General features: G+C 45.6%; 1 protein-coding gene across 2 annotated transcripts in view; it reads left to right on the top strand.

The window, feature by feature from the left end:
- The first annotated feature begins 9793 nt into the window (after positions 1-9793).
- Positions 9794-24015, top strand: part of ACSL6 (acyl-CoA synthetase long chain family member 6) — a 410748-nt gene continuing 396526 nt past the window's right edge. For both annotated transcript variants that reach the window (XM_085618041.1, XM_085618042.1), the window contains exon 1: positions 9794-9947. In XM_085618041.1, coding sequence (XP_085474167.1) covers positions 9899-9947 — 49 coding nt within the window. In that variant the 5' untranslated portion in view covers positions 9794-9898. The remainder of the gene's footprint in view (positions 9948-24015) is intronic.

Here is a 24015-nt window from a genome sequence, read left to right as displayed (position 1 = left end):
GGCCTGAGCGATGTCTAGGACCTACAATTAAGCCATAACGAGTTCAAGAGGCTAGCAAAAATAAGTGCGAAAAAGCTCTCCACAGCAGAAGATAGGACAAGCCTCGCAGCTAGAAGCCATGGCTGGATGACTCTCAAGACATATGATCAGCTGAAACCTCAGAGCTATTTAACCTTCCTTTCAGTGCATGCACCAAGCTCCGCTTCTTAAAATTAAGAATGGGTGTGATCCAATTGACTTGCCATCATCCCAAATGGAAAAGAGACCATGCCCTGGAACCATGTCGGCTCTGCAGCCACCACAGGGAAGACTTAATCCATGTACTGTGCCTGTGTCCTAACCTCTTGAAGGAAAGAAGGGCTCGTCTACGGAGGGGCTGGTACAACAAGGAGGTTAGATCGTGCAGAGCTGCAGTATTGGCCTGTTTTGATCCCTAGAATATCAACATAAACTGCGCACTGGTGAGGTTCATGGCCCGCGTAGCAAAAAAACTAGAGGAGGGGATCCGCTTATCGCTACCTCGGCCACAGATGCAGACCCCTGGCTCCTCGCATTAGTTGACCAACTCTTTTTGCGGGGTAGCCAGGTATATGAAAAACAGACGGAAACATCAAAACAAAACATCTATTGGAAGGGGAATAACGTATAGGCTGATCAAATCTGGGACCTAATAGCTACCTCAACTGGGATCACAATGGCCCCTAAGGGAATATCATCATAGGATTTGTGGGCAGTGCACCTACAAGAGAGCTCTTACAAGTGGGAGGTTAGGCGCTTTTAACTACAGGAACCGGGGTTCTTTTTAATTAATATAATAAGTGCTGTATTTTATTTTTTTGTATTTTGCAAAGGTTTTATCAAATCATGCAATAAAGTATTGTTATTATACAGTTGGCCAGTCAGAGTACCCTGTGAAGAGACGGTCCTGGGTATGCATGGTTATGGAGATCGGATGAGTGCTGCTGCAGCTATTTGACCTCGCCTTCGGCCCTCCCCGTACTCGTGGAGGGTGTTTCTATAGGTTTGGTGCTGGGCACAGGCTGGACTGGCTGTGAGGCTAGCTCGACACCTACCTCTCCCGAGCATCTCCCGTGCCAACTCCTACAGCTGGTGTGCTGCCGCTCCCCGCTGGAAGCATCCTGCCTGTCGAGCTCTCTCCCCTATCTCGCCGGCGTCCTGCAAGCTGTTGCTCAACTGGACTGAACTTACAGGTGGGCTGAGATTGAAACCAGCACTGTGGGCCTTTATTTTTCATGCGCCTGAGTAGTTTACTAATTTGTGATGTCTTTGTGGAGCATTTACCTCATCTACATGATGGCTGCCCAATCAACTTGATTGAAATAGACAGAGGACTTTCATTCTAGCACATGCACAGAAAGTAAAGTAGGGTTCTGTACAACTTGCCATTGCATTAAAGAAAGGTAGGACTATTTCCTTTGGTACATCTAAGGAGAGGTCATCTGGTAATGGTGCCTTTTCATTGCCAATCATAGACCTTGCTTTTTAATTGAACCTTATACAGTAAACCTGATGCACTGAAACAAAAGTAAGTCCCATCTTAACATGCCTATTCTATGACTGAATAGAATTCATAATTTGAAACAGGATGACTGATACCTCAAGACATAGAGCAAAATTAGGACTAGTTGAGGAGAAATCTATTTCTACACAAATAAGGTCAGCTATCCTATAATAGATCTTTGAAAATCTATCTGACAACTTAGAATTCTACGTAGCTCTCACCGTTGTTACCATTACCTCCATGGCTCCAAATAACAGTAGCCCCAACAATTATCTGCTGTCACGGGTGGGTCATAATGCTTTTAAGATTGTTTACCCCTAACCTATCTAAAAATGCTGCTAAGCACTTCAAACATAAGATACTCAAACGGCACCTCGAAACGCTCATCTCCAATGCCTACTTTTGCACTTCAAAAGGTGTTGTGGTTAACGACCTAATCTTCTTCAGTAACAGAAGAGCCCAATGGAGAAGAGTCTCAACTTCAATGCTCCGATCCAAACCAATGAGGAAAACACCTCACGGTTACCAAATAACCATAATACGATCGCCAGACTTCATTGCTTATCTCGCCATATCCGTATACAACAATGGGAACATCCTTATTGAGATATATATATATATATAACCTTTTCACCTCCTCAGAAACGCCGGGACACTTGAAGCAGTAGTGCACCTCAGGGACCGAGGTCGCCCAGTAATCTACAAAGTTTTCACCATGCAAAACTGCACGCGTGCACTCCATCCAAAATATACACCAACTCCAGGAATAATCGAAAAGATTATTTAATTAGCATTAAGTCAAGAAAAAAACACCATACGCGTTTCGGTGAGAACCGCCTTGCTCACGGGTGAATATATATATATTGGACCGAAATCTAGAACATTTTGACAAAATCTTTATGACGATTAAAAATACATTGGCTAACACTGTACCATCTACACTACCAAATCAAAGCCTCTCCTCCGCGTTGAAACCTCACGCCTCATCTACCACCTCCTCCACCTCTTCCTCACTTACTCTGGCTTGGCATGACCAGTCCCCTTGCACCAATGATTAAACCATTGTTGACGAACCTAGACCTTGTATCACAACAAAAATATGCCAGAGTACAAACCTGGGGGGCTTGTCTTCTCCCTCTACTCATGAGATTGAAACACAATGCTCACCCTCCTTAAAATTCAACAACAATTTGGGAAAATTCAGGTCTACTAATTACCCTTCCTCCACTTCACCTTCGCTCCAATGTGCGCCCCACTCATCCATCACGCTCCCCTGCCCACTGGTTTCAACTGCTCTTCAACACAAGAGGCCTACCACCAAAACAAATCTGACACCTCTTCCTACCCATCTTCCACTCTCCACCTCCAGTACACCATCCAATAGCCCGCAACTTCCCGTCACCTCCCCTACTACTTACCACATTCCTACACTGCCTATCACCACTCCCTCCTCTGAGGGGTCTCATTTACTATCTAACCCTAGATCATCCCCCCATTCTTTAAACCCTCCCTCCATGGAGGATAAGCTGGCAGACCTCAAGCATGATCTTCAATAGTTGGAGGTGGCCTTCAGAACCTATTACACTTCTCTATGAAGGTGGAGAAGCTTAGGAATCTCAAGATGACCTCTGAATCGACCCAGCCTTACCACGATGGGTAAACGCTGCTGGCGAAGAACTTTGTTCATGGAAAACCCGTTGCGTCTGCACTGGAAATCACAGCCACATCTTAATCACCACTCCAGGCCCCAAAGGATTACTGACCATGTGTCTGATGCTGACATTCATTCTCTTCTACTATCTTACAACGCCTCTTGTAGTGACTCATCACCCTCACCATTCAATATCCAAACCATTCCCTCCAACCCGTTTAAAGAATCTAGTGTCAATATCAGAACTATGAACAAGGATAATTTATAACCTGTCCCCACATCACACCTAGAAGCCGTAGTAACTAAATTTCACATCAAATCAATGCTTCTTAACTGCAGGTCAGAGGTGAGGCACGCAGCTGATATTGCCGACCTCATACTTACGCAAGAACTGGACCTCCTGATCTTAACTCAAACTTGGCTCAATGACACCTCCTAACCAATTTTCGACATTTTAGTTCCCCACCGAATACGACATCATCAGATTGGATAGATCTGTTAATGTTGTTGGCAAGATAGCCTGCATCTATCGCTCCATTCTCACCCTGAGACATACACAAACTGCACCAATGTCCTCCTGGGCATTGACAAGATAGTTTGTATACTCCATACGATCTATTACCCCCTGGGTGATATCTTCTTTTCATTGAACAAATAATGGAGACCATATCCTCCAACTCTGACCAACACCCTAACCATATCTTTCTTGGGGATTTCAACTTACACTGGAACAATGCAATTGATCCCTTAAATATGCACCTTCAAGGCTTTCCTCTCTGACCTAAACTTCAGCCAGTCCTGCAACGGACTACCCTCCACTTAACCTTACCTAAAGAAAACGTTATGCAACGTGATCGCATCACATTAGATGTAATTCAACTCAATTGTCTCTCTCTCGAAGCAAGGATTCGGTTCAAGATAGCCTGCTTGACACACAAAGTGCTTCATTATAACACACCTGTTTACCTTGCGTAAAAACTCGAACTATCTTAAATGATTCGGGCACTAAGACGTTCTAACACTCTACTGCTGACACCTCAAAAATTCAAAAACAAGAAAACGCCTTCTCCAGTCTTGCTCCGAGAATATGGAACGCTCTTCCCCCTGAAATCAGATAACTCTTCGACCTCTTCATTCAAAAAAGAAGTCAAATGTTTCCATTTCCAGCATTGCATCCAACAGTCGACTAGTATTTTGAAACTCACCTGTGAATTTCAAACCTCTTAAAGGGACTCTACCCCTGGTCTCTTACTTCCTGCTCACAGATCTCTATGGGGACAGGACTGTGTGCAGTTGGTTGTATTTTATTCTATATAAAATTGTATGGACATTTCTGTTGTTTATAATTCTTTTTATACAGATTCATTTGAATACTGCATTTCTGCAGTATTTTATAACACTGTATTTTAGGATATGGCCATTCCCCGATCCCTATGTTAACTGAAAGGTAGAGGTGGGAGAGGCACCAAATGCTTGAACCAGGGTCGAGCCAGTGGACTGGCTCTGGCTCAACTTGAGTGCCCTCAGCTTGAGGTCCTCTTGGAACATCAAGCCCAAAACGAGCTGAGCTTTACTTGGAATCTGCCTGCCAACACACCCTAACTCCATCCACTAAGAATTGAAGAATAAAGCATGAACCTCAATGGTAAAAGGTGAGAAAAAGATAGCAAAGTAGTGCCTGGACTGCATGCTGATAAAACAGGAAATCTGGCATCAATCTAGGATTCCCGGCTTGATTCAATTGTGTGATCCCAGGCAAATATGTTATTTTTGTTAGCTTCCTTTTTAGAGTTGAACCTTCAAAAGCATGCACTAGAGCATGTGGCTCTTGTTTATAAAAAGGGCTTGGATCCCTCCCATTGCTTACCATTTGTGCGCTTCAGCATCACTCGCCTTACCAGCATCCCTAATTGCCTAATCCAGCCGTAACATCACTTCCGATGCTTGTTGTGGAGCAGGAACTAAGCACAGATTGATTCTGTTTAACCAGTACCCGTCCACTGCTCCCGACATGATTGAGGTACTATTTCTTCCCTCCTCCACCGCTCTGCCCCTCCACTCCTGTTGCCTGCTGCTCTCTCTACAGCACTTTTATTTCTTGTTTAAAAATATTGATGTACAAATGTGTGTTCCGGCCAGTGATGGTTCCTCCGCTAAGGCGGAGGAGCGTCGCCCCACAAAAGAAAATGAAAATAATGTTATCATTTTACTTTTCATTATTGGCTACGTAAAGCCGGTGCAGGTGGTTCAGGGCTGCATTTCCTGCAGAGCAGAGCAAGGAGTCTTCTAAGTGCGCATGAGGATTTGGCAGGCCGTCTCGGGCTGGGCAAACCATCATGCGTACTTGGCGGGTTCTCCGCCGGGCTGTGTTGTACAACCCGAAGGGGAACATGCCCAGACTCCCATTCCCTGGCTGAGCGCCGAACCACAGCACTTAATCCAATCACAATGCTGCACTGCAGCGTTGTGATTGGTCGGGGAGGAGCCGGGAAGGTAAGTGGGTTTTTTTTTCTTTGCCCCCTTTTCTTTTTCCTATTTTTTAAACCCTCTCCCTCCCCGCCCTACCAATACTGCTGTAGAGCAATGGTAACTGGAAGGAGGCCTTTCTTTCAATGACTTCCGCTCTATTTTGAACATCGTGTGTAAAGTTAATGCATTTACTCTGCAAGTGTTGTCCAGTTGTTAGTGTTTCTCCTGCTGGTCAGTGTTCACTCTGTTCATTGAACCTATATGTGCCGATATATCTTAGACATACACACTACAGCAAGCCCTGGGGTCTACCTGCTTCAAGGCACCCACTTTATATTCTGAGGTTCTAAAGGCTAAATATCATGTCCAAGATTACACACTGTGTCAAGACGAGTTAGGGATACGAATGTCGGCTTTTATTTAGAATAACTGCTGGAACTAATAGCCCGGGAAACATCACTTATTTCTGTTTTGTGTGTGCGCGTATATATACAATTTCTGCATCACTTTCCTAAGGCTACCTGAGAGACAGCTTTTCTGTAGTATGGAAAGAAAAATTAGCTTACTTTTCACACAATTTATCACATAAAAGCCTTCTCACATAAAGTGTGACCGACCTTTGAAAGTCTCGATTACAAGTTGGACTAATGCTGGTAAGTAAAATAGCCATGCTTCTCACAAAACAGACCTGGGTTTTACTTTTTGATGTAGCAAGCTCAGTTCAGGGGATGGAAAACACCACTGCTCGTCCACACGCAGCCTACAAGAGTCTTTAAACTAGAGACGCTGCTTCCAGGTGCAATCAAATTGAATTTATTAATCGTGGTACAGTGAGTTAAAACCTTACAGGACAAAAACAGTTTGCATTAAAACAGGAAAAAGAGAAACGGGGTTGAAAACAATAGGTGATAGGCCAGTGCTAGTTAAGGTGTGCTTTTAAGACATGTTCAATCAAGTCTCTTCTGAAATGAGAAAAATGTCTGAAACTACTGAAGAGGCTATTGTGCCAGCTGATTATGCATTCCAGAGAGTACCGATTTCCTTCTGCCTTTGGGGTGAAATTCTTGTAATACGGCAACGCAATGCGATCAAAAGATCGATTCTTGAGGAGTGCGTCTCTGAAAATACAGACGTCGTGCAACCTACCAGCACCAGAATAGGTTGTTTGAGACCTCCCGTGATAATGCACGGCTGGTGCTTTATAAATTATGGGAGTTCTGTTATCAAAACTGGAAAATAACATGTTAAAATGAAAATCAAATATTTCCCATAGCTTCTCAGCCCACGAGTTAATACCAACCATTGGGCAGAAATTAAAATAACGTCTTCACCTTCACACAGCAGCACGGTAAATCTTGTTATTTATATATTCAAGGAGCACATTTGAAATTGCAGGCTTCCATAAATTCACAAAAAGGCTGAAGGTTTCCTCTGGCGACTGACAGAGCATATATCCATTTCCCTCCCACTTAGGTAAGGCCCACGAATAAATAACAGTACATGTGGTACCCAAATCCTCAGTTCCATCCGGCGTGCTGTATACATGCAAAATACCCTGCAGCATCTAAGAGTAATGTAAACAACTGGGGCTGCATAGTTAAAAAGTACATAACTTTATATCCAGCATTGGTAAAGCCAATAAGTCTCGGCTACATGGGATCTATAGGCTCTGTCAATGTCTTTAAGCCTTGATGAAGGGCAGCGCGGCTGCTGTGCGGCAGGGCTAAAAGTTATTTTTTAAAGCGCTATATAAGTTATAAAATAAAGTGCTATCACGCCGGAAGGTTAAAAAAAAGGGGCTCATTGTGGTTTTTTTTTTAAATAACTTTTAGCCATGCTTCACAGCAGCCACGCTGCTCTACAACATGGCAAAAAGACTTCGGAAAAGCCAACAGCTCTCACATACGCAAGACCTATTGGATTGCCAATGCTTGTTTTTTTGTTATCTCACACAGGAGCGCTTTCAAATCCGTGAGTTCAGTATTTCAAATGCACCAAATCTTCTTGTGTTAGATTTAATAAAGCAGACTGTTTCTCCATGTATATTAAGAATCTAGGACACATATGGTACTGATGACAACTGGCTTGCCTCTCAGTTCACTGATGGCATTGTGGTGGGGGGGGGGGGTTGGATGTCTACGTTAAGGTTTCAAAATGGTCAGTTTTAATAATTACTTCTCAACGCAGTGGTATCATTTTATGTACCAATGCGAAACGCTGCTTCATGGTCAACAAATACATTTTTCGAATTTTAAAGAGGATTTGTTCACATAGTTAGGTGATGTTTGCTGTATAATTTACGTTACAACTATTTTCAGGGCTCTGCGTGTGCATGGGATCTACAGCCAAGCTAGACTCTTGGCTCGTTTCTCCTTGTTAACTCGTTGGCCACCTCTTCCGAAAAGCAAGATTCGCCGGTTGGCGAAGATGACGCAGTGCGTCCGTGGAGCGCCGTCACTTCAGCTTACAAACGTGTAGCCGAGCGCCTACTGCTACAACTGATAGTCCACGCCCCTCGCCCGCCGAGGATGAGTCATGGATCCGGCCCTGAGCCTGTGAGTTCGGTGCGCCAGGTCACGCAGATGCTGTGTAACAGATGCCTCACTGCCAGTCCCTCGGGCCGCAGACCTGTCCGTCCGACTGGTGCGCGTGCGTGCCCCATCTGACGCTGCGCACCTAAGCGCTCCGAGCCCGCATTGCACTACCTCTGCGTGACGCGCTCCAGCGCTATTCGTAAGCTCTGCAGTGGCGCCAAAGCTGCTTATCTTCCTGGCCTACCCCTGACGCGGCGGCGCGTCACGCGAGTGTCGCACCACTGATAGCTGACTCCGCAGTTAACCCCTGCAGGCCTCACGAGATACTGGCCTCCTCCGCGTTATTAGTCTTACAGCAGCAGCAGTGCTGTGCACCGGCAACCGCACACCTGTCATCAACGCGGAAATGTGGCGTAACGCAAAATGACCCGAGCCACAGCCCACAGAACGTCATGAGAGTATCCTAGTCTCCCATATCTCCCCGATTTGCACTGGTTTTCAGATGAACGGGATCCCGATGGATTGAGGTGAATGGGTGACCCCTTGAAGCAACCCCACCCCCTCTTCGATAGGGGGGGGGGCGCGGGGGCTGCGTCACGCCCTAACTTTTGTCTTCTAAACTTCCTTAGTATTATGCGAGATTCGCTGCCGAAGCTTCCCAGATCTATCAGCTGCGGCTAAGGACCAATGTATGTAGAATAAAAAAAATGTTGTATAGAAGTGCTATGGAAATGTCCGCGAGATAATATTAGATTCAAGGCAGGCAGGAAGTAGCCTGCTGCCAAGGGAAGAATATAGCATGCCCATCACGGGTTTTAAACCAGCGTCTGCCCCTCATCCTTTATTAGACCGGTGCCAAATGACACTGCATTTTGAGGGATACAGGTTACACATGGACAACACATATTTGAGGGATATTATTATACAGACCTTATGCTCCACCACATATGACGTGATTGTACCTGACCAACGGCCACTGGAACCCAACATTACAAGTCGATAGAAAATCCCGCTGAAAACGGACCTGGAGAGAGCATGCCGTAATTACAGAACAAGGTGAAAAGCGCAGGATGTTACAGAAAAACATAACGAAGAATTAAACACGCTGCCCAGGCCAGTCGGTTTACCACTAAGTATCTCTTCTGGATGTCACACGTCCCGTGCTTAGCAGCTGTTAATACGCAGTATTTGCAAACTGTAAATCTGTAAGCAGGAAGCGGGGGCACAATTCAGGAGAGTGACGGGCCCATTAATCGCCACTGCTGTAAAGTACGGACGAGGGGGCGGCTGCCCTGTGAACAAATCCTCCTGAGAAACAGCAGTGTGGGGAATTAATGACGACAAACGGACGATACGGGCTCGCTGCGGATTACTCCGGGCTCTGCTCCCGCTGACGCACTGCGCCCCAGCCCCGCCGGTGCCCGTGGCAGTCACTGTCGCCGTCGGCGCCCTGCAGGACGGAACCGGTCCCTCCCGTGCGCAGCCTGGGGCTGGTTGGCTGGGCCAGGACTGCCGCGGGTAGCCGGCCTTGCCTCCGGAGGCGGGCGGAGTGCCGCGCCGCCCCCTCTGGGATCCGCAGCTCCCCGCGGGGCGGGCTCTCGGCCGCGCGCGCGCTGCGTCTGGCTGAGCGGCCTGCAGGGGGCGGTGTCTCCTAGCTCGCAGTCCGCTCTCCGCAGTGTGCGCTCCCTCCTTCCCACACCGGTCCATGCCGCAGCCGGAGACATGCTCACCTTCTTCCTCGTGTCCGGGGGCTCCATTTGGCTGCTGATGGGTAAGTGCGCCGTCTGACTATTTCTAAGCGTTCCCGGACGTTTTGAGGAGCATCTTTTACATTTTGTTGCTGGGATAATTATGAGATAAGAGCGGCGAGTGGGCGTGTGGATTTGTGCGCAGCATCCCGTGTGCGGACTAGAGGGATCTTTTTGAAATGACCTTAGGAAAACGTGTTCAGCGATTCAGCATATTTCACTGCAGCACAGCCCCCCTCGCCTCGCCGGGGAGCAAAGCTGCGCTGGGCATTCACGTTTGCCAGTCTCCGTAGTGGTCTGTAACTGGGGCATAAGAGAGGCATTTACATACATTAGAGGCCGAGCAAAGTATGTGCACGCGTCCACCCACTCGTGTTTATGCAGCGCTGCAGCAGTTCACTGTAATTGTATTGATATGTATCTAGTAACACACATCTGATTATTTTTTGGGACATCGCCTTCGCTGTTATTAATTGCTAAATACTGGACACGTGCATAGCCCTGAAAACCAGCGCCACCCAATTCCACATACATGACGGTGGGGGGAGAGGGTCGCGAATCCTGAATTGCTAGATCGTTAGGTCATGAGAAGCAGCACATTATGTGCTCGGTGTGCCCAGCTCACCTTGCTGATGCGCTGTTCCTGAAGCCGGGAAAATCGGAGAACAACTTTCCACTGCGCAGAGGTGTCTGGGATGACAGAACTTTACTCTAACCGTAGGGATATTATTACGTGGCCGACCTTGGAACTGGCGAACCCGGTTCGAGTCCCGGCCTCGACTGAATATCCCGGGATTCAGGGCCCATCACTGAATATCCTTGTGCCTAAAAATGTGCGCAATGTAATCTAGTTCTCACGCAAAACGCTCTCATGCCCATGGGTCAAGTTCTCGCTATAATAACTGAAACAAATAAATAAAATAAAATAGTTCATAAAACCACATACAGTGAATTCATTATCTCCACATTTTGCGTTTCTTTAACATAATGTCAATGTGTCAGTGACCAACACTGCTCATATTTTTCCCCGAAAGCGACCTCGTTGCACGTGCTGCTGTTGGTTGTCCACCTGGGGATGGGGACTCGAGAATGTTATTTTCTTAAGGTATATTTGACATTACAGTGCCGTTCCTTTTTGACCCCTGCAGCAATTCTCCCCACTGGTTTGGTGGCTGGTGCGCTCAGCGTCATTACCAGGTTGCCAGCTGTTAGGCCTCAGGATTGGTAGCGCCCTCCAGTGGCATTCCTCGCCGCTGGAACCACGGCTGCGCACACAGGCCTTGAAGTGACTCTGGAGCTGGACATGGTCCAGGACAATGTCCGGGATGGTGTTGTGTCCCAGGATCCTCGCAGGCCTGTGGCGCTGTCTAGCCCTGTAAATTGAAACAACACTTAATGTCAGTGCAGACAGCATGACAAGAGCTTCTGTACTTTGTTTGATTAATGTGGTTGTATTCTATACTTCTGGAGGCTTTTGAATGCACGGCCTACCCTTGGGTCCCAAAACAGCTCAGAAAAATACATCGAAGAACGTTTGTTTGCTTTTGATAAATATCTATAGTCGAATATCAGTGACATTGTAACCTTTCCCCTTCCCAAGGACTAATAATTCATATAATGTTTTGAGACTTGTGAACTTCGTCTCACTATTATCTGTAAAAAGACATGCGCTCTAGCCTCAGGGTCCAGGATTCTGCAGACACACACAGAGTCAGGTATACAAACAGAAAGAAACGGAGGTAGTTAGTTAAATAAGACACAAAGATGGAGGAGGGTGGTTAGGGGTAAGTAAGAAGGCAAATACAGAGACAGACAGTATTGTGTTGTATTGCAACATTTCTCTAGCGCTTACTACCTTTGTGTGGGGCGCTGAACCACTCGCCTACATGTGTAGTACACTACACCGTGTATGGTGTATAGTTGGAGAGATGATGTCCTTGCTTTGATCCTATGTGGGAAGTGTTTCCATGTTGTGCGTGATGACCACCTAGGTGCGGTTATCATGTTCTGAGACGTAGTCCGTTGCAGTGTGGTGGATTATGAAGTGTGAGAGACAGATGCACAGTTTTAGATTTTCAATACGCTGGTAGGTTTGAACAGGTCCCTTTATGGTATTCCTTATGACATAGTCTGCTTAGCTAGTTACTGCACTGGGTTATCCAATCTGAGATTTTGTGTTTAGCCGTGGTCCTGAACTTGCATGGTTGAAGGGAGAGAGGTGACGCGATCTGTTAGGATGGGCATTTTTAGGTCTCGCGCCTAGCGTTGCAGTGCGCAGCACTGCTCGCACAGCGTGAGACCTCATGTAGGGGGTTTTGGAAGCTGACTACACGCTCGTGCGTGTTCTTTTGCTTTCTGTGGCTCCAATTGGCTTTTGCGTGTTTTTTTTTTTTACAAAAGCCAGCACACAATTGGGCAAAGGCGGGCGCATGTCCTGCCTTTACTCCGCCCATTCCCATTGGTGTCTGTTACGTGCATCAGCGCTGCACAGACAACAGGCTCCCTTGCCCCCGTTCCTCTGTGGTGCGCGCACACCACTGGTTTAATGCACTTTGACCACTGGTTCTTTCAAAAGAGCCGTCCACTTGTATATCACCTCTTCTTCTGAAAACGCAGTGCTTAACATCATTTGTTTTTAAGACTTTTCCGGCCAGAGATATTTGACGGGGCTAGCAGGAGAGCATGTGCAAATAACATTCCCATTTCAAATTACGAGATTTCGCTGTGATTCAGGTTCATCATCTGCTTAATTGGTGGTACTTCTGACCTGTGTGTGCCGGAGGGGGGGCGGCTGCTCTGCTGAATGCACACTGACAGCTCTCGCTCCCCGCAGACTCCAGGAGACAGTAATTTACATCAGATGCTGCTCTGAGAGCCCGTTTGTGTCCAAATGCTTCATTGTCATGCTTGCTACTACTAACTACAATGTTGCAAAACAGCAGAGTGCTGACTGATTCCCGCCGTGGCGCTGACCACATCATGTGACATCAAGACTCACCCCAGCCCAATTAAAATTATCGGGACCCCGAGGCCTGCCCTCTCAGACACAAGTTGTGCGTTAACTGCCTGCCGCTGCGGCTGGCAGTGCGGCGCCTGGGGCGATTACCTCACGTCCTGGCCAACACTGTGCAAGTGCCGTAAATGGGGCTCTGACGGCCGCCGCCTCTACCAAAGGTGCTGTGCCACTTACTGTGTGATCTGAGGCATTGGAGAGTCTCCGTTCTACTACCATTGAGTGGGGGCCGCACAAGTCAGTCAGCAGAGAAGGCATTAAACACCCTGATGATTTCGTTGGCAGCTGAAGAGATCGGTGCTGGGGCCTCTCACATCCTGTTTGGGAGACTCGGCCCGGGTGCACGGAGTGCTGCTATTAGCGCTCATTGAACAATGCACGACCGCGCCCTGCTCTGTGCCCATAGTGTGTTTCATACTGCACTACTAGTGGTGCAGTGCAACTACGGCACTGCCCTGGTATTTAATTATAATTTACATCTTCCTCTGCAGCTCGGGTTGCGCCGGCCAGGCTCGCTCAGCTGTGCTCTCAATGGGGCTGCAGCACCACGGCAACATTGTTTATTTGCCGCCCCGGCCCGAGACAGAACATTTAGTCATTAACTGGGCGGTGCGAGCGGGCGGAAGTTATGTTTGTAAGTTTCGTTTTTGAAGCCCCCAGTCCTCGCACCGCTGCCTGTGCCTCTCATTATGATGCCCTGCTGTGACTGACCGGAGGAGGCTGCTTAGAGGCTCCTCGTGGTGGCTGTGAGTCTCTCAGTCACTCTGGAGACCGAGGGGCTCCTGCCCCTGGACCCGCTGCAGCTGCTACTATTATGCTGCAAAGGCAAATAAAACGGGCGGTTTTGAGGACACACGCACAGTGCTGGTGAAATAAGAAGGGCCAGCATCCACGCTGCCAAACAGTGAGCCACCCTTCAAAGGGGTTTGCTCCCAGCAGGATGCCATCCACATCCACGTGGAATAGCTGGCACAGGAACAAAGCTTGGCCCCGGGAGACTCTGATCCATCGAGGTCAGGTGAGTTTAAATAATCTTAGATTTAATTATATTATTGTATATAGTGTGAACGCATGAGCCAAGCAGTTCACACCTCCTGCTGGTTTTATCAACAACCTTGTGGCCTGTTCTATTTTCTTGTGATTGCTAAGTACCAGTCTTAACTCCTATTGTGTTTTGCTCATTCCAAATTTTGTTTCCATTGCCCCAATAATTTATAAAATGTTGTGCTCCGGACGGTCTCACAGTATCTCTTTTCCCAACACCAGTCCTATGTGATTTAGTATTTCCCACATTATGGCTCCGTAATATGTCCCATGTTACTAGCGTTGTCAACTTCGTTGTTGGAGTTTTCATCATATATAACAGGCACTTTCAAACTTCTTGAAGATCTTTAATGTGTTGTGTAATTTCTGAAACCTGTTGACCTCCCTTTTCGTGTTAAATTAGCCACACCTTCTTTTTATCCTCTACCCACTCGGAACAACAAGAACAAAATAGAGTCCATCACAGTGTCGTTTCAGAAAGTCTCCATTTGCAATACAAGGCATTACTAAAAGTCTGAGCTATTGGCTTTGCAAATAATAATGCAAGGCCTATAGCTCAAACAGAGTACCCTCCTCTGAGACCAGCAATCACTGAGCGCTGTTCTGAGACCAGCAATCACAGAACACTCTCCACTTACCATAATACACAGAGCACCCTGCAGGCAGAACCCCGCTGAGCACACCCTATAGAGAGCACTGCAGTTAAAGCCTCTATAAAAGTATGGTGTCACACGGCTCCAGCAGCACCTCCCCGGCCCCTTCCGTGCTGAAATGAAACCACAAAGGAGCGGGCGCAGAAATTGAAACCAGTGGTGCGCGCGCACTACAGAGGAGCGGGGCTGAGGGAGCCTGTTGGCATTAAAAATGACAGTGTTTTTTACTTTAGCTTTTTTATACCAATGGCATTATTAAAGTTTGAGCTATTGGTGTTGCATTATTTAGCAATGGCAATAGCTCAAACTTTAATAATGCGAGACCTATTGCATTGCAAATGCTTGTTAAAATCTTTAGTGTTTTTGTGAGATGTAAGGAAGGAGGCGCAATATATATAAATGTGAAAAACTCCAACAGGAAAATAACGGGCACTCAGGGTCATGCACTGAATCCAAAATTAAATTTTTTCTTCAGTAGAAACGTTTCAGCAACATGCCTTTATCAGTGCTTTCAATAGATGTTATGAACATGGTTTGATACAACTGCTTTTAAAAGGTATCCATAGGTCGGTCCCATTAGAGCGTTACGTAAGGACATCTAAAGAGGACTACGCCATCCTAGTGCTGAATACCATTGTTTTGGCCTCCATCTTGCATGTAAAATTTCGATGTGTATCAAACAGCAGTACTGGCATTTTTCGTGATGATGGATTTCCATAGTCTCTCAAACTGGAACCAGGAGCTTTTTAACCAGGTGCTGCACACGCACTACTAAGTTGTGAATATGAAGAATAAGCCAGTATACAGTTCCTAAATGTGTGGGAGTGTTCAGGTCTGTTAAGACGGGCCCTCACACAACCCGAGGATATCATGCTTCATCATTGGGCCTGCTCCTCGTCGGGCCGGCGCTGCAATGCCCGACGGGCACCCGCAAAAAGGCTCTTTGGCGGAGATCTTTTATTGATGAAGCTATTGGGTGTGTGGGGGTTTGTGGACGGGGTAGTGTCGTGAGTGTGCAGTGTAGTTTAAAATAGGTCTAGGGCTGCTCTTTTCAATAGTTTTATTCCTAGGGTGCACTAGCCTAACTAAAAACTAAGAGCCCTGTCTGGAAATAATGGTCCTACAGGGTCTGTGTGGTGCATGGGGTCGACATATTTCTTGCCTAAAGAAGCTCCTTACGGGTCTGGTGGCAGTTCATCTGGACCGTGATGTATAGGAGAGGTTATTCTCAACTCTTGCACTACCGCTAGGCTGGTTCTTGGCGTTGTATGGTGGGGTAATAACCAGGCCTGCTGTTGAGCACCAGGTCCAATGGCCTAGTGTACTGAGACCTCTGTTTACTGAGGTCAGAAATGACGGGGGGTATCGGCTGAGCACTTCGTTTGTACGTATGGTGGCGCGGCAACTAGCTGTGATCCTACCCTCGCTCAGGTCCCATAACCACCAATAAAAGTTCAGCCTTTAATAGGCATGCAATGAAAAAGGTAAGAGTACGTTATCAAAGTTTTACAAGTATCTGGATCAAATACCCCAGTCTTCTCTAAAATAATTATGCTCTGAATGAGCTGTCCTTCGTCTCCCACAGGAACAGTCACTTGCTGTAAACAGGTCGTCGCACTCTTTCCAGCTTGCCCTGACCAGTCACCTAACATGTCTCTTCACAGATGATTAGTTATTTGGAAAACGTGCCCCTCACCACACCCGCAGATACAATTTCACAGACTTTTAATGACTCATCTCTGTAGTGGTTAGTTTAATGCCTGTACACCCCTCTGATTCGATAATCTCCGACATTTAAATCGACAGACAATGTTCCTTCATCCAACTGCGGTAGTTCTGGCAGTATCAACTATTAAATCTGTTTAAAAATTCTACCAATTATTGCAAAACACTTGTTGGGTGGGTGCCTCCGTTCGTGAGGATGGACTCACAACATACGTCAAAACTCCAAAAGGAAAATAACAGGCACTCATGGGCACGCACTGGATCCAAAATTCACTTTTCTATTCAGCAGACATGTTTCGGCGACATGCTTTTATCAATGCTTTCAATAGGTGTAATGAGCATGGTTTGATACAGCTGCTTTTAAAGGCTTTCCAAAGGGTGCTCCCATTGGAGGGTTACGTGAGGACATTAAAGCGAGGACTACGCCATCCTAGTACCAAATGTAATTGTTTTGGCCACCATCTTACATGTATCATTTCGATGTGTATCAAATAGCAGTACCGGCATTTTTCGCGAAGATGGATTTCCATATACACCAATTAAAGTTCAGCCTGTAATAGGCATATAACGAAAAACATCTAAGTAGGTTATCAAAGTTTCACGAGTATCTGGCTCAAATACCCCAGTCTTCTTTAAAATAATTAAGCTCTGAATGAGCTGTCCTTCGTCCCCCTCAGGAACAGTCAGTCACTTGCTGTAAACAGGGTATCACACTCTTTCCAGATTGCCCAGACCAGCCACTTAACATGTTACTTCACTCATGATTAGTTATTTGGAAAATGTGCCCCTTACCACAGCTGCAGATTCAATTTCACAGACTTTTTATGAAGTATCTCCTTGAATATATTTATCCACAGTAATACCAAGATCATAATATGCAGTGGTCAACAGCGAATGATAACTTGTACCTCTTAAGTTCACATAAGACATACCTGCTATGAGGTTTGTCCATCATCACCACTATACAGCCAAAAAAACAAACATCAACAAATGAACAGGGCATAAAATAACTGAAGGGATGTGTCACACTTTGCTGGGTAATTTAGAGAACTTTATTATAGTCCACAACTGCAAAACCCAATTTATATATATATATGGGCCTCGACAATACTTTTTAAGTTTGATGACTGCCTCTGTACCATAAACATAGAGATGACGAATAACTGTATATATATAGATATATTTTGAGTTTTTCAGTTGTGACTTTATTAAAGTTCCTTAAATTGCCCATCAATGTGTGACTGATCTCTTCAGTTATTTCACTCCTATTCATTTGTTGATGTTTGGTCTTATGTGAATTTAAGAGGTATAAGTTATCATTTGCTGTTGACCGCTGCATATTATGGTCTTGGTATTACTATGGACCATAACTGTTATATATGCAGGTACATCAGTATATAATGCAACGGGGGACCATAGATCATCCCTTCTTAGCATACCTGCAAATCGAAAACAGATTGCTGGTTGAGTTGTTTCCAGTTTTTTTTGGGTTGTAAGCTGAGGATTGCGCTTGAGGCCACAACTGTTTTCTTGGCTCTGTTGCCAGGATGTGGGTGGTGCAGTTATCTAGGAAAAAGCCATGTTTTCAATTGTCTTCTGAACTGTATATGCTGCTGGGAGCTTCTAATGTCTAGTAGTGAGCTTCAGAGCTTGGTGACTTGTACTAAGAAAGCAGTGCATCCTACGGATTTCTTATGGAAAGGTGGTATCATGATAAATGGTGCAAGGCTGGAGCGCAGTGTTCTGTGTGGTTGTATTGCTTGAATTTTAACTTGTTGATATAGTGCGTTTTTCCCTTGGAGGCTCTGTTGACAATGCCCTTCTAGCTATGGGCAACCAGTTGATCGATTACAGGACCACGGTCATGCGTTCCCTTGGGTGAAGGCAGAGAAGAAGCCTTGTGCCTTGATGGGTTGTATCATGCGTATGATGAATGCTTGTGCCCCAGGTATAGGCTGTTGGTAGAGTCAAGCTTGGAGATCGTAAGTGTGAGGATGGTTTGCAGTTTACATTGGTATGCAAGGTATGGGAAGATGCAACCTAGTGTTTTAATTGTGTAGAAAGCACTCTTTATGATGTTGTTAACAGGCGCAGCCGGTCAGGTAAGAGCGGTGGGGTGGTGGTGTTGGGGCGGGGCGGCGCGGGTCGGGGGGGAAGTCGATAGACATGGAAATAGGTAAAATAAAATAAAAAAAGAACTTACCATGTGGTCTCCGGATCGCCAACAGAGAGATGCGGCGAGCGCCAAGGTATGTGGTTTGATTAATTTTTACATTTTATTTTACCTATTCTGTCATCTGTCAACTCCCCCCACCCCGCTCCACCGCTCTTACCTGACCAGCCGCTCCTAGTTTTTACATGCAATATCAAGAATAGGTCTGAATCCATGGTTATTTCTAGGTTTCTAACCTCTCTTGATGTTGTTGGAGGGGCTCTTCAAGTTCCTTAGGCCATATGGCAGTAGGCTGGTACTCTAGACATTATCCCACGTCATAATCACTATCTTTGCTGTACTAAGCTTTAGACAGTTATTCCCTGTGTTTATGGTACAGAGGCAGTCATCAAACTAAGTATTGTAGAGGCCTTCAAGGCTATTCATTTTTTAAATGATTCGGGTGGCATCGGCACAGTTGTTACAGGTGAGGTTGTATGATTTAATCAGATTTGGTAAGGGGTTTAGGTAGATGTTGAAAAATAGAGAGGATAAGATGGACTTCTGTGGAAAGCCAGAGTGTTGTGTGTGAGTAGGTGATGTAAAAGTGGTAATTAGACTACACTCTGTCTGTGAGATAAGAAGTCATCCGTTTTAGAGCATTTTTACAGATTCTGAGATGGAGTTTTTGTATTAGCATGTGGTGGTGGGTGGTGTCAAATGCAGCTGAATAATCCAGAAGCAACAAGGCAGCTAATCCACTCTTGTCTCCTGTGAGTTTAGGATCATCTCAGATGGATATGATGTCTGACTTTGTGCCTCTGTCTAGTCTGAAGCTGGACTGTTGGTTTGGTTTGACTGTAAGCCATAAGGTTCTGTAAAGTTAGAGAGTTGAGTAATATTTTCATAAGAATGGTCCATTTGATATGAGCCTGTAGTTTGCTTGATCGGATTGGTCAATGTTTTTCTTTTTGAGGAGAGGTCTAATGTAGGAAGATTTCAGCCTAGGCTGGATATCTTTAAATATTTTTGGTGGTGCGGTGTCTGAAGGTTATCCTGATAGTCTGGCTGCAATGATAATATTGAAGCAATCTTTTTGTGATAAGGTAGTGAAAGTGTGCACTGATGGATGATTATTGTTGTCTCTTTCTATGGTGGTTAGGTCATGTGTTGTTTTGGTTCTCCCTAAGGTAATTTTCAATCTTTTTAATTACTGAGCTCAATTCATTGGAGATTTTGTCACAGAAGTCGTGAGATGGTTGTCTTTCTGTGTTTTGGCACTTTGGATTGTGGAATTCTGTTAGAATTTTATGGAGTTCTTTAGGAGGGTTGTCTACTTCAGTTATGCATGTAGAGTAGTGGTGTCTTTTTGAGGGGCTAATAGTTCTTTTGTAGGCTCTGTTTTAGTGGCATAGTGCGCTTTGTCTGTTTCATCTTCTGATTTTCTCCATTTGCGTTGTAGTATGTTGAGTTGTGTTTTCATTCTTTTGATGTTGTCATTAACCCACCCTTGTGGTGTTCTTTTTGTGTTCAACTCTGGATTTGGTTTTTGTTGGAATCTGTTTGTCCAATGCAGTGGAGACCTGGTTGTAGAAGCTGTGTATGTCTTTTGGCCGCATGATTATTGGGGTTATTTCAAGGTGGGGGTTGAAATGGTAGATGTATATTTTTATCCATTGTCTCTCTGTTGTTGTTGGTTTTTGGTGTCTTCAAAGTGTTGTCATTGATAGGTGTGTTGATCTTGAAAGTAATGATGTTTTGAATGTTCAAGCCTACAACTGAGTTGTCTGTAACCGTGGCCTGTCCTAAGTGTGCAAATATGATATCTAGAGTGTATTGTGTGCAGTGAGTTGGGCCAGAGATGATTTGTTGGAGGTTGGTCGTTTCAATGTTGGATGTGATAGCAGTGGTTGTGGTTAGATTCTTTCTCTCAAACCCTATGTTAAGATCACCTAGAATGTATAGTTTTGGGTGGTCCAGATGGGAGTAGGTTACTGTGTAAATGAAACCAAAGGGGATGATGGACGGAGCGTTTGAGCTAATCAAACACTCACCCCCAGTCAACTGATCTGGGTTTAATTCATCATCATTCTTTAGCTCACCCCACCACCCCAGTTCAGACATGGCCATATGCAAATCAGTCTGACCCTGTGCCTCACGAGAACAGTCCAGCCCGAACTGCCAAGCCATGTCTTCCCTGGACCGGAAACAAGCATCCTGGGACCAGTTTCGGGTTCATAACCCTCATCAACCAGGCTATCTTGAATCCAGTGGCAAAGTGAGCAAGGGACCCACGTCTGGGCATACCCTGCCAATTTAGGGCGAACAAAGCGATACCAAGGGGGATGATGGACGGAGCGATTGGTGAGCATAAAAAACGATGGATTTAGGCCCAGATCTGTGTACTGGGGTGAATGTATGACATTGTTCTGCATTCTGTCCATCAACTGTTGTGTTTGCATTTGTCACCCCGATTGGGAAGGGTATGCCCAGACGCGGGTCCCGTGCTCTCCATGCCACTGGAATCAAGCTATCCTGGCTGAAGAGGTGTGAAACCCCGAAACCGGTCCTAGGATGCTTGTTTCCAGTCCAGGGAGGACCTGGCTTGGCAGTTCGGGCTGGACTGTTCCTATGAGGCACAGGGTCAAGACTGATTTACATATGGCTGGGTTCAAACTGGAACGGCATGGTGAGCAAAAAAACGATGGATTTAGGCCGAAATCTCTGTACTGGGGTGAATGTATGACATTGTTCTGCATTCTGTCCATCAACTGTTGTATTTACTGTGTAAATGAAGACATCTTTCAAGTTGACATTGCTACGTGATGGTCTATATAATAAAAGGAAGAAATACGTTCTAGTTGGAGTGGGGGGATATATTATCGTCAAGGATTCACAGCCACCCATAGTGAAGTTTTCAACTGTAGTTTCATGTTATCCAGTGGTACTAAATCCTGCTGTAATATGTTTTCTTGTTCTTACAGCTGCAAAATGGTATATGATCATTGACTAATGCAAAGTGTTCTTTTATATTCCTCTGCATGCGGATAGTCAATATCTTTTTGCATTTCTGTTTCAAAATAAAGTTCTTATTTGATGTCGAATCCCACAAGCGTATAAGGAAAATCCCTCAATTTTTAGACAGATTCTTAAGAAAGATTTGGGAAGTTTGCATCTATCCTGTAATTCAGTGCTAGTGCATTGCACACATTTATCAGTATGAGGGAGCTCATGTGACCCGAGAAAGGCAGGCTGAGGATCAGGAGCAACTGGAGAAATCTCCCGAGCCTGTGTAACTAAAGCCTGCAGCGATTGAGGGAAACCACTAGTTGTGTTGTGGCTGAGGAGGCTAAACTGGCACTGTTGGTTGAGGTCAGCACTGCTGTCGATGCTGTGCTGGTGGAGGCAGTCTAGCACAGAAAACCTGCACAATGTGCTTCAGCCAGTCTAAAAATCTGCAATTGGTGATAGTTCGACAGGGCAGTAGGTTTGTCTTTATATAGCTCAATAGAGTTGTAGGTTGATAGTTATGTCAAAAGATAGGTTGGTTACTGTTTACATTGCTCATCACATGAACTAATATGGTTGTGTTTTAGATGCCCATCCAAATTCTATGTAGATCAGGGTTGGGTCTGTGCATAGTGTGTAAATAAAAATCCTTTCCCACTATTAGCCTCGCATTAGTATATTTACAATAAACATCGGGCTATTGTATATAATGACGACAACACAACCACATTTTGTTCATTTATATTCCGGTTTATCTTTTGAATGTTTAACCCCTTCGATGCTGCGCAGATTCCGCCGCTGTGCTGACGGAATCTTGCGCGGGCGTGGTCATGACGGAATGGTTCCGTCATGAGCACAGCTCAACCGTGGGTCATGACGGAACCATTCCGTCATGAGCACCGAAGGGGTTAAGCACCTAAAGACACACTCCATGCAAAATACATAAACTTACACATCACAGTAAATTTTAAAAACGATCTGTTCCAAACATAACAACGTGAAAACCTCCACCAGGGTAGTGAATAAAAAAGCATAAATTTAAATATAGAAATTGAACTTCAGAAAAATTATTAAACAGTTATCTATCACATAATTCCCTTATTACTCAGCATTTGAGATTATGGCGCATATTTGCAGGTCAATGGAACAAATCTGGGAAAGATTGGTTTTAAACGGTGGACAGTCGTTAGATACGAGTCGAATGTTTCTAAAAAACACAGGGGATGATTAACTACATTATTTTAAGGTGTCCTAGTATTAGTTTTTTGTTTTTCAGAAACAAACTCCCACTTTGCGGGTTTGTTTCTGAAAAACAAAAAAATATAGAAAGTTTAGTGAACAGCCATCAAAACTGACAGTAGCCGCCCATCAAGTTTTTGTAAATTGAAAGGAACCGCAGTGACAGCGATTCCTTCCTTTCAAAATACAGAGATAACCACAGTGCCAGCGGTGTTGTATGATGGATAGGACGATATTCTAAATCAGGCCCTGGTAATGGTGCCCAGGGAAGAGTCCTCTGGCAACCTCTTCCTCTGGTACTATATGAAAAGTTGTAATAGTGTGCAAAGCTGTTCAGAGCTTCTCCCTTTTGCACCTCACTGTTAAATTGATGTACGACCATGAGCATAGTGTAGGCCAACCCTGTATAGACATAGGTGGTCATTAGGATGGTGGACGGAGTCCGTCCACCATCCTGGTGGGAACCTGCACCATCCGCCATGCATGCGGTGGTCCTGCACACCTGATCAGGATGTGACCGCCACCATGGCGGTCGGATCTTGCATTTTAACATTGCGGCGGGTGCTACTGACAGCAGCACCCACCGCAATGTTAAAATATCCTGTTGTGCATTTCACTGCACTACGTGGCAGGCACCACATGGTGCCTGCCACGTAGTGCTGTGAAATGGAGGGGGGTACCATGTGTACCCTGCAGTGCACCCTCACCTCCCCCCAACATAAGAAGGACCCGCAAAGGGCCCCCGTAACAAATCCCCACCAGCCTTTCAATGCCGCCATGGCAATGCTGGCTCTAGCCAGCATCCTAATTTGGTGGACGGTGCCTGCTAGGCACTGCCACCATTTTAGGCTATCTGAACCGTCCGCCAGGAAATCTGTGTGACTCCTTATGGCGGTCCCGTGGTGGACGGTCTTTGCGTCCGCCCCGGTCCGAACTCGATTCCCTCTGCCATCGTAATGGGGCGGGGGGAATATCGTGGTTTGATTGCGGAAGGACCGCCACTGCATGGCTGGCGGTGACGCGCCTTCCGCAATCGTAATCGGCCCCATAGTCAGCCTTTCACCAGAACACAGAAGATACATGCGACCTCTCTCTTTTACTCAAATTGACTTAAGTGGTAGAGCTACAAAGCACTGCAAACACTCTTACTATCTATGCCTCCTTTTGTACAATGTCAAATTACAATAAACACATGCATTTCTCTATTATATGCTCTAAAGTGCATACATTCGGTTGGATGGTATATTTCAGTAGCC

The sequence above is a fragment of the Triturus cristatus genome, chromosome 7, assembly GCF_964204655.1.
Source record: "Triturus cristatus chromosome 7, aTriCri1.1, whole genome shotgun sequence".
Lineage (NCBI taxonomy): Eukaryota > Metazoa > Chordata > Amphibia > Caudata > Salamandridae > Triturus > Triturus cristatus.
The sequence above is the reverse complement of the archived record's forward strand: the minus strand, read 5'-3'. Positions and strand labels throughout refer to the sequence as shown.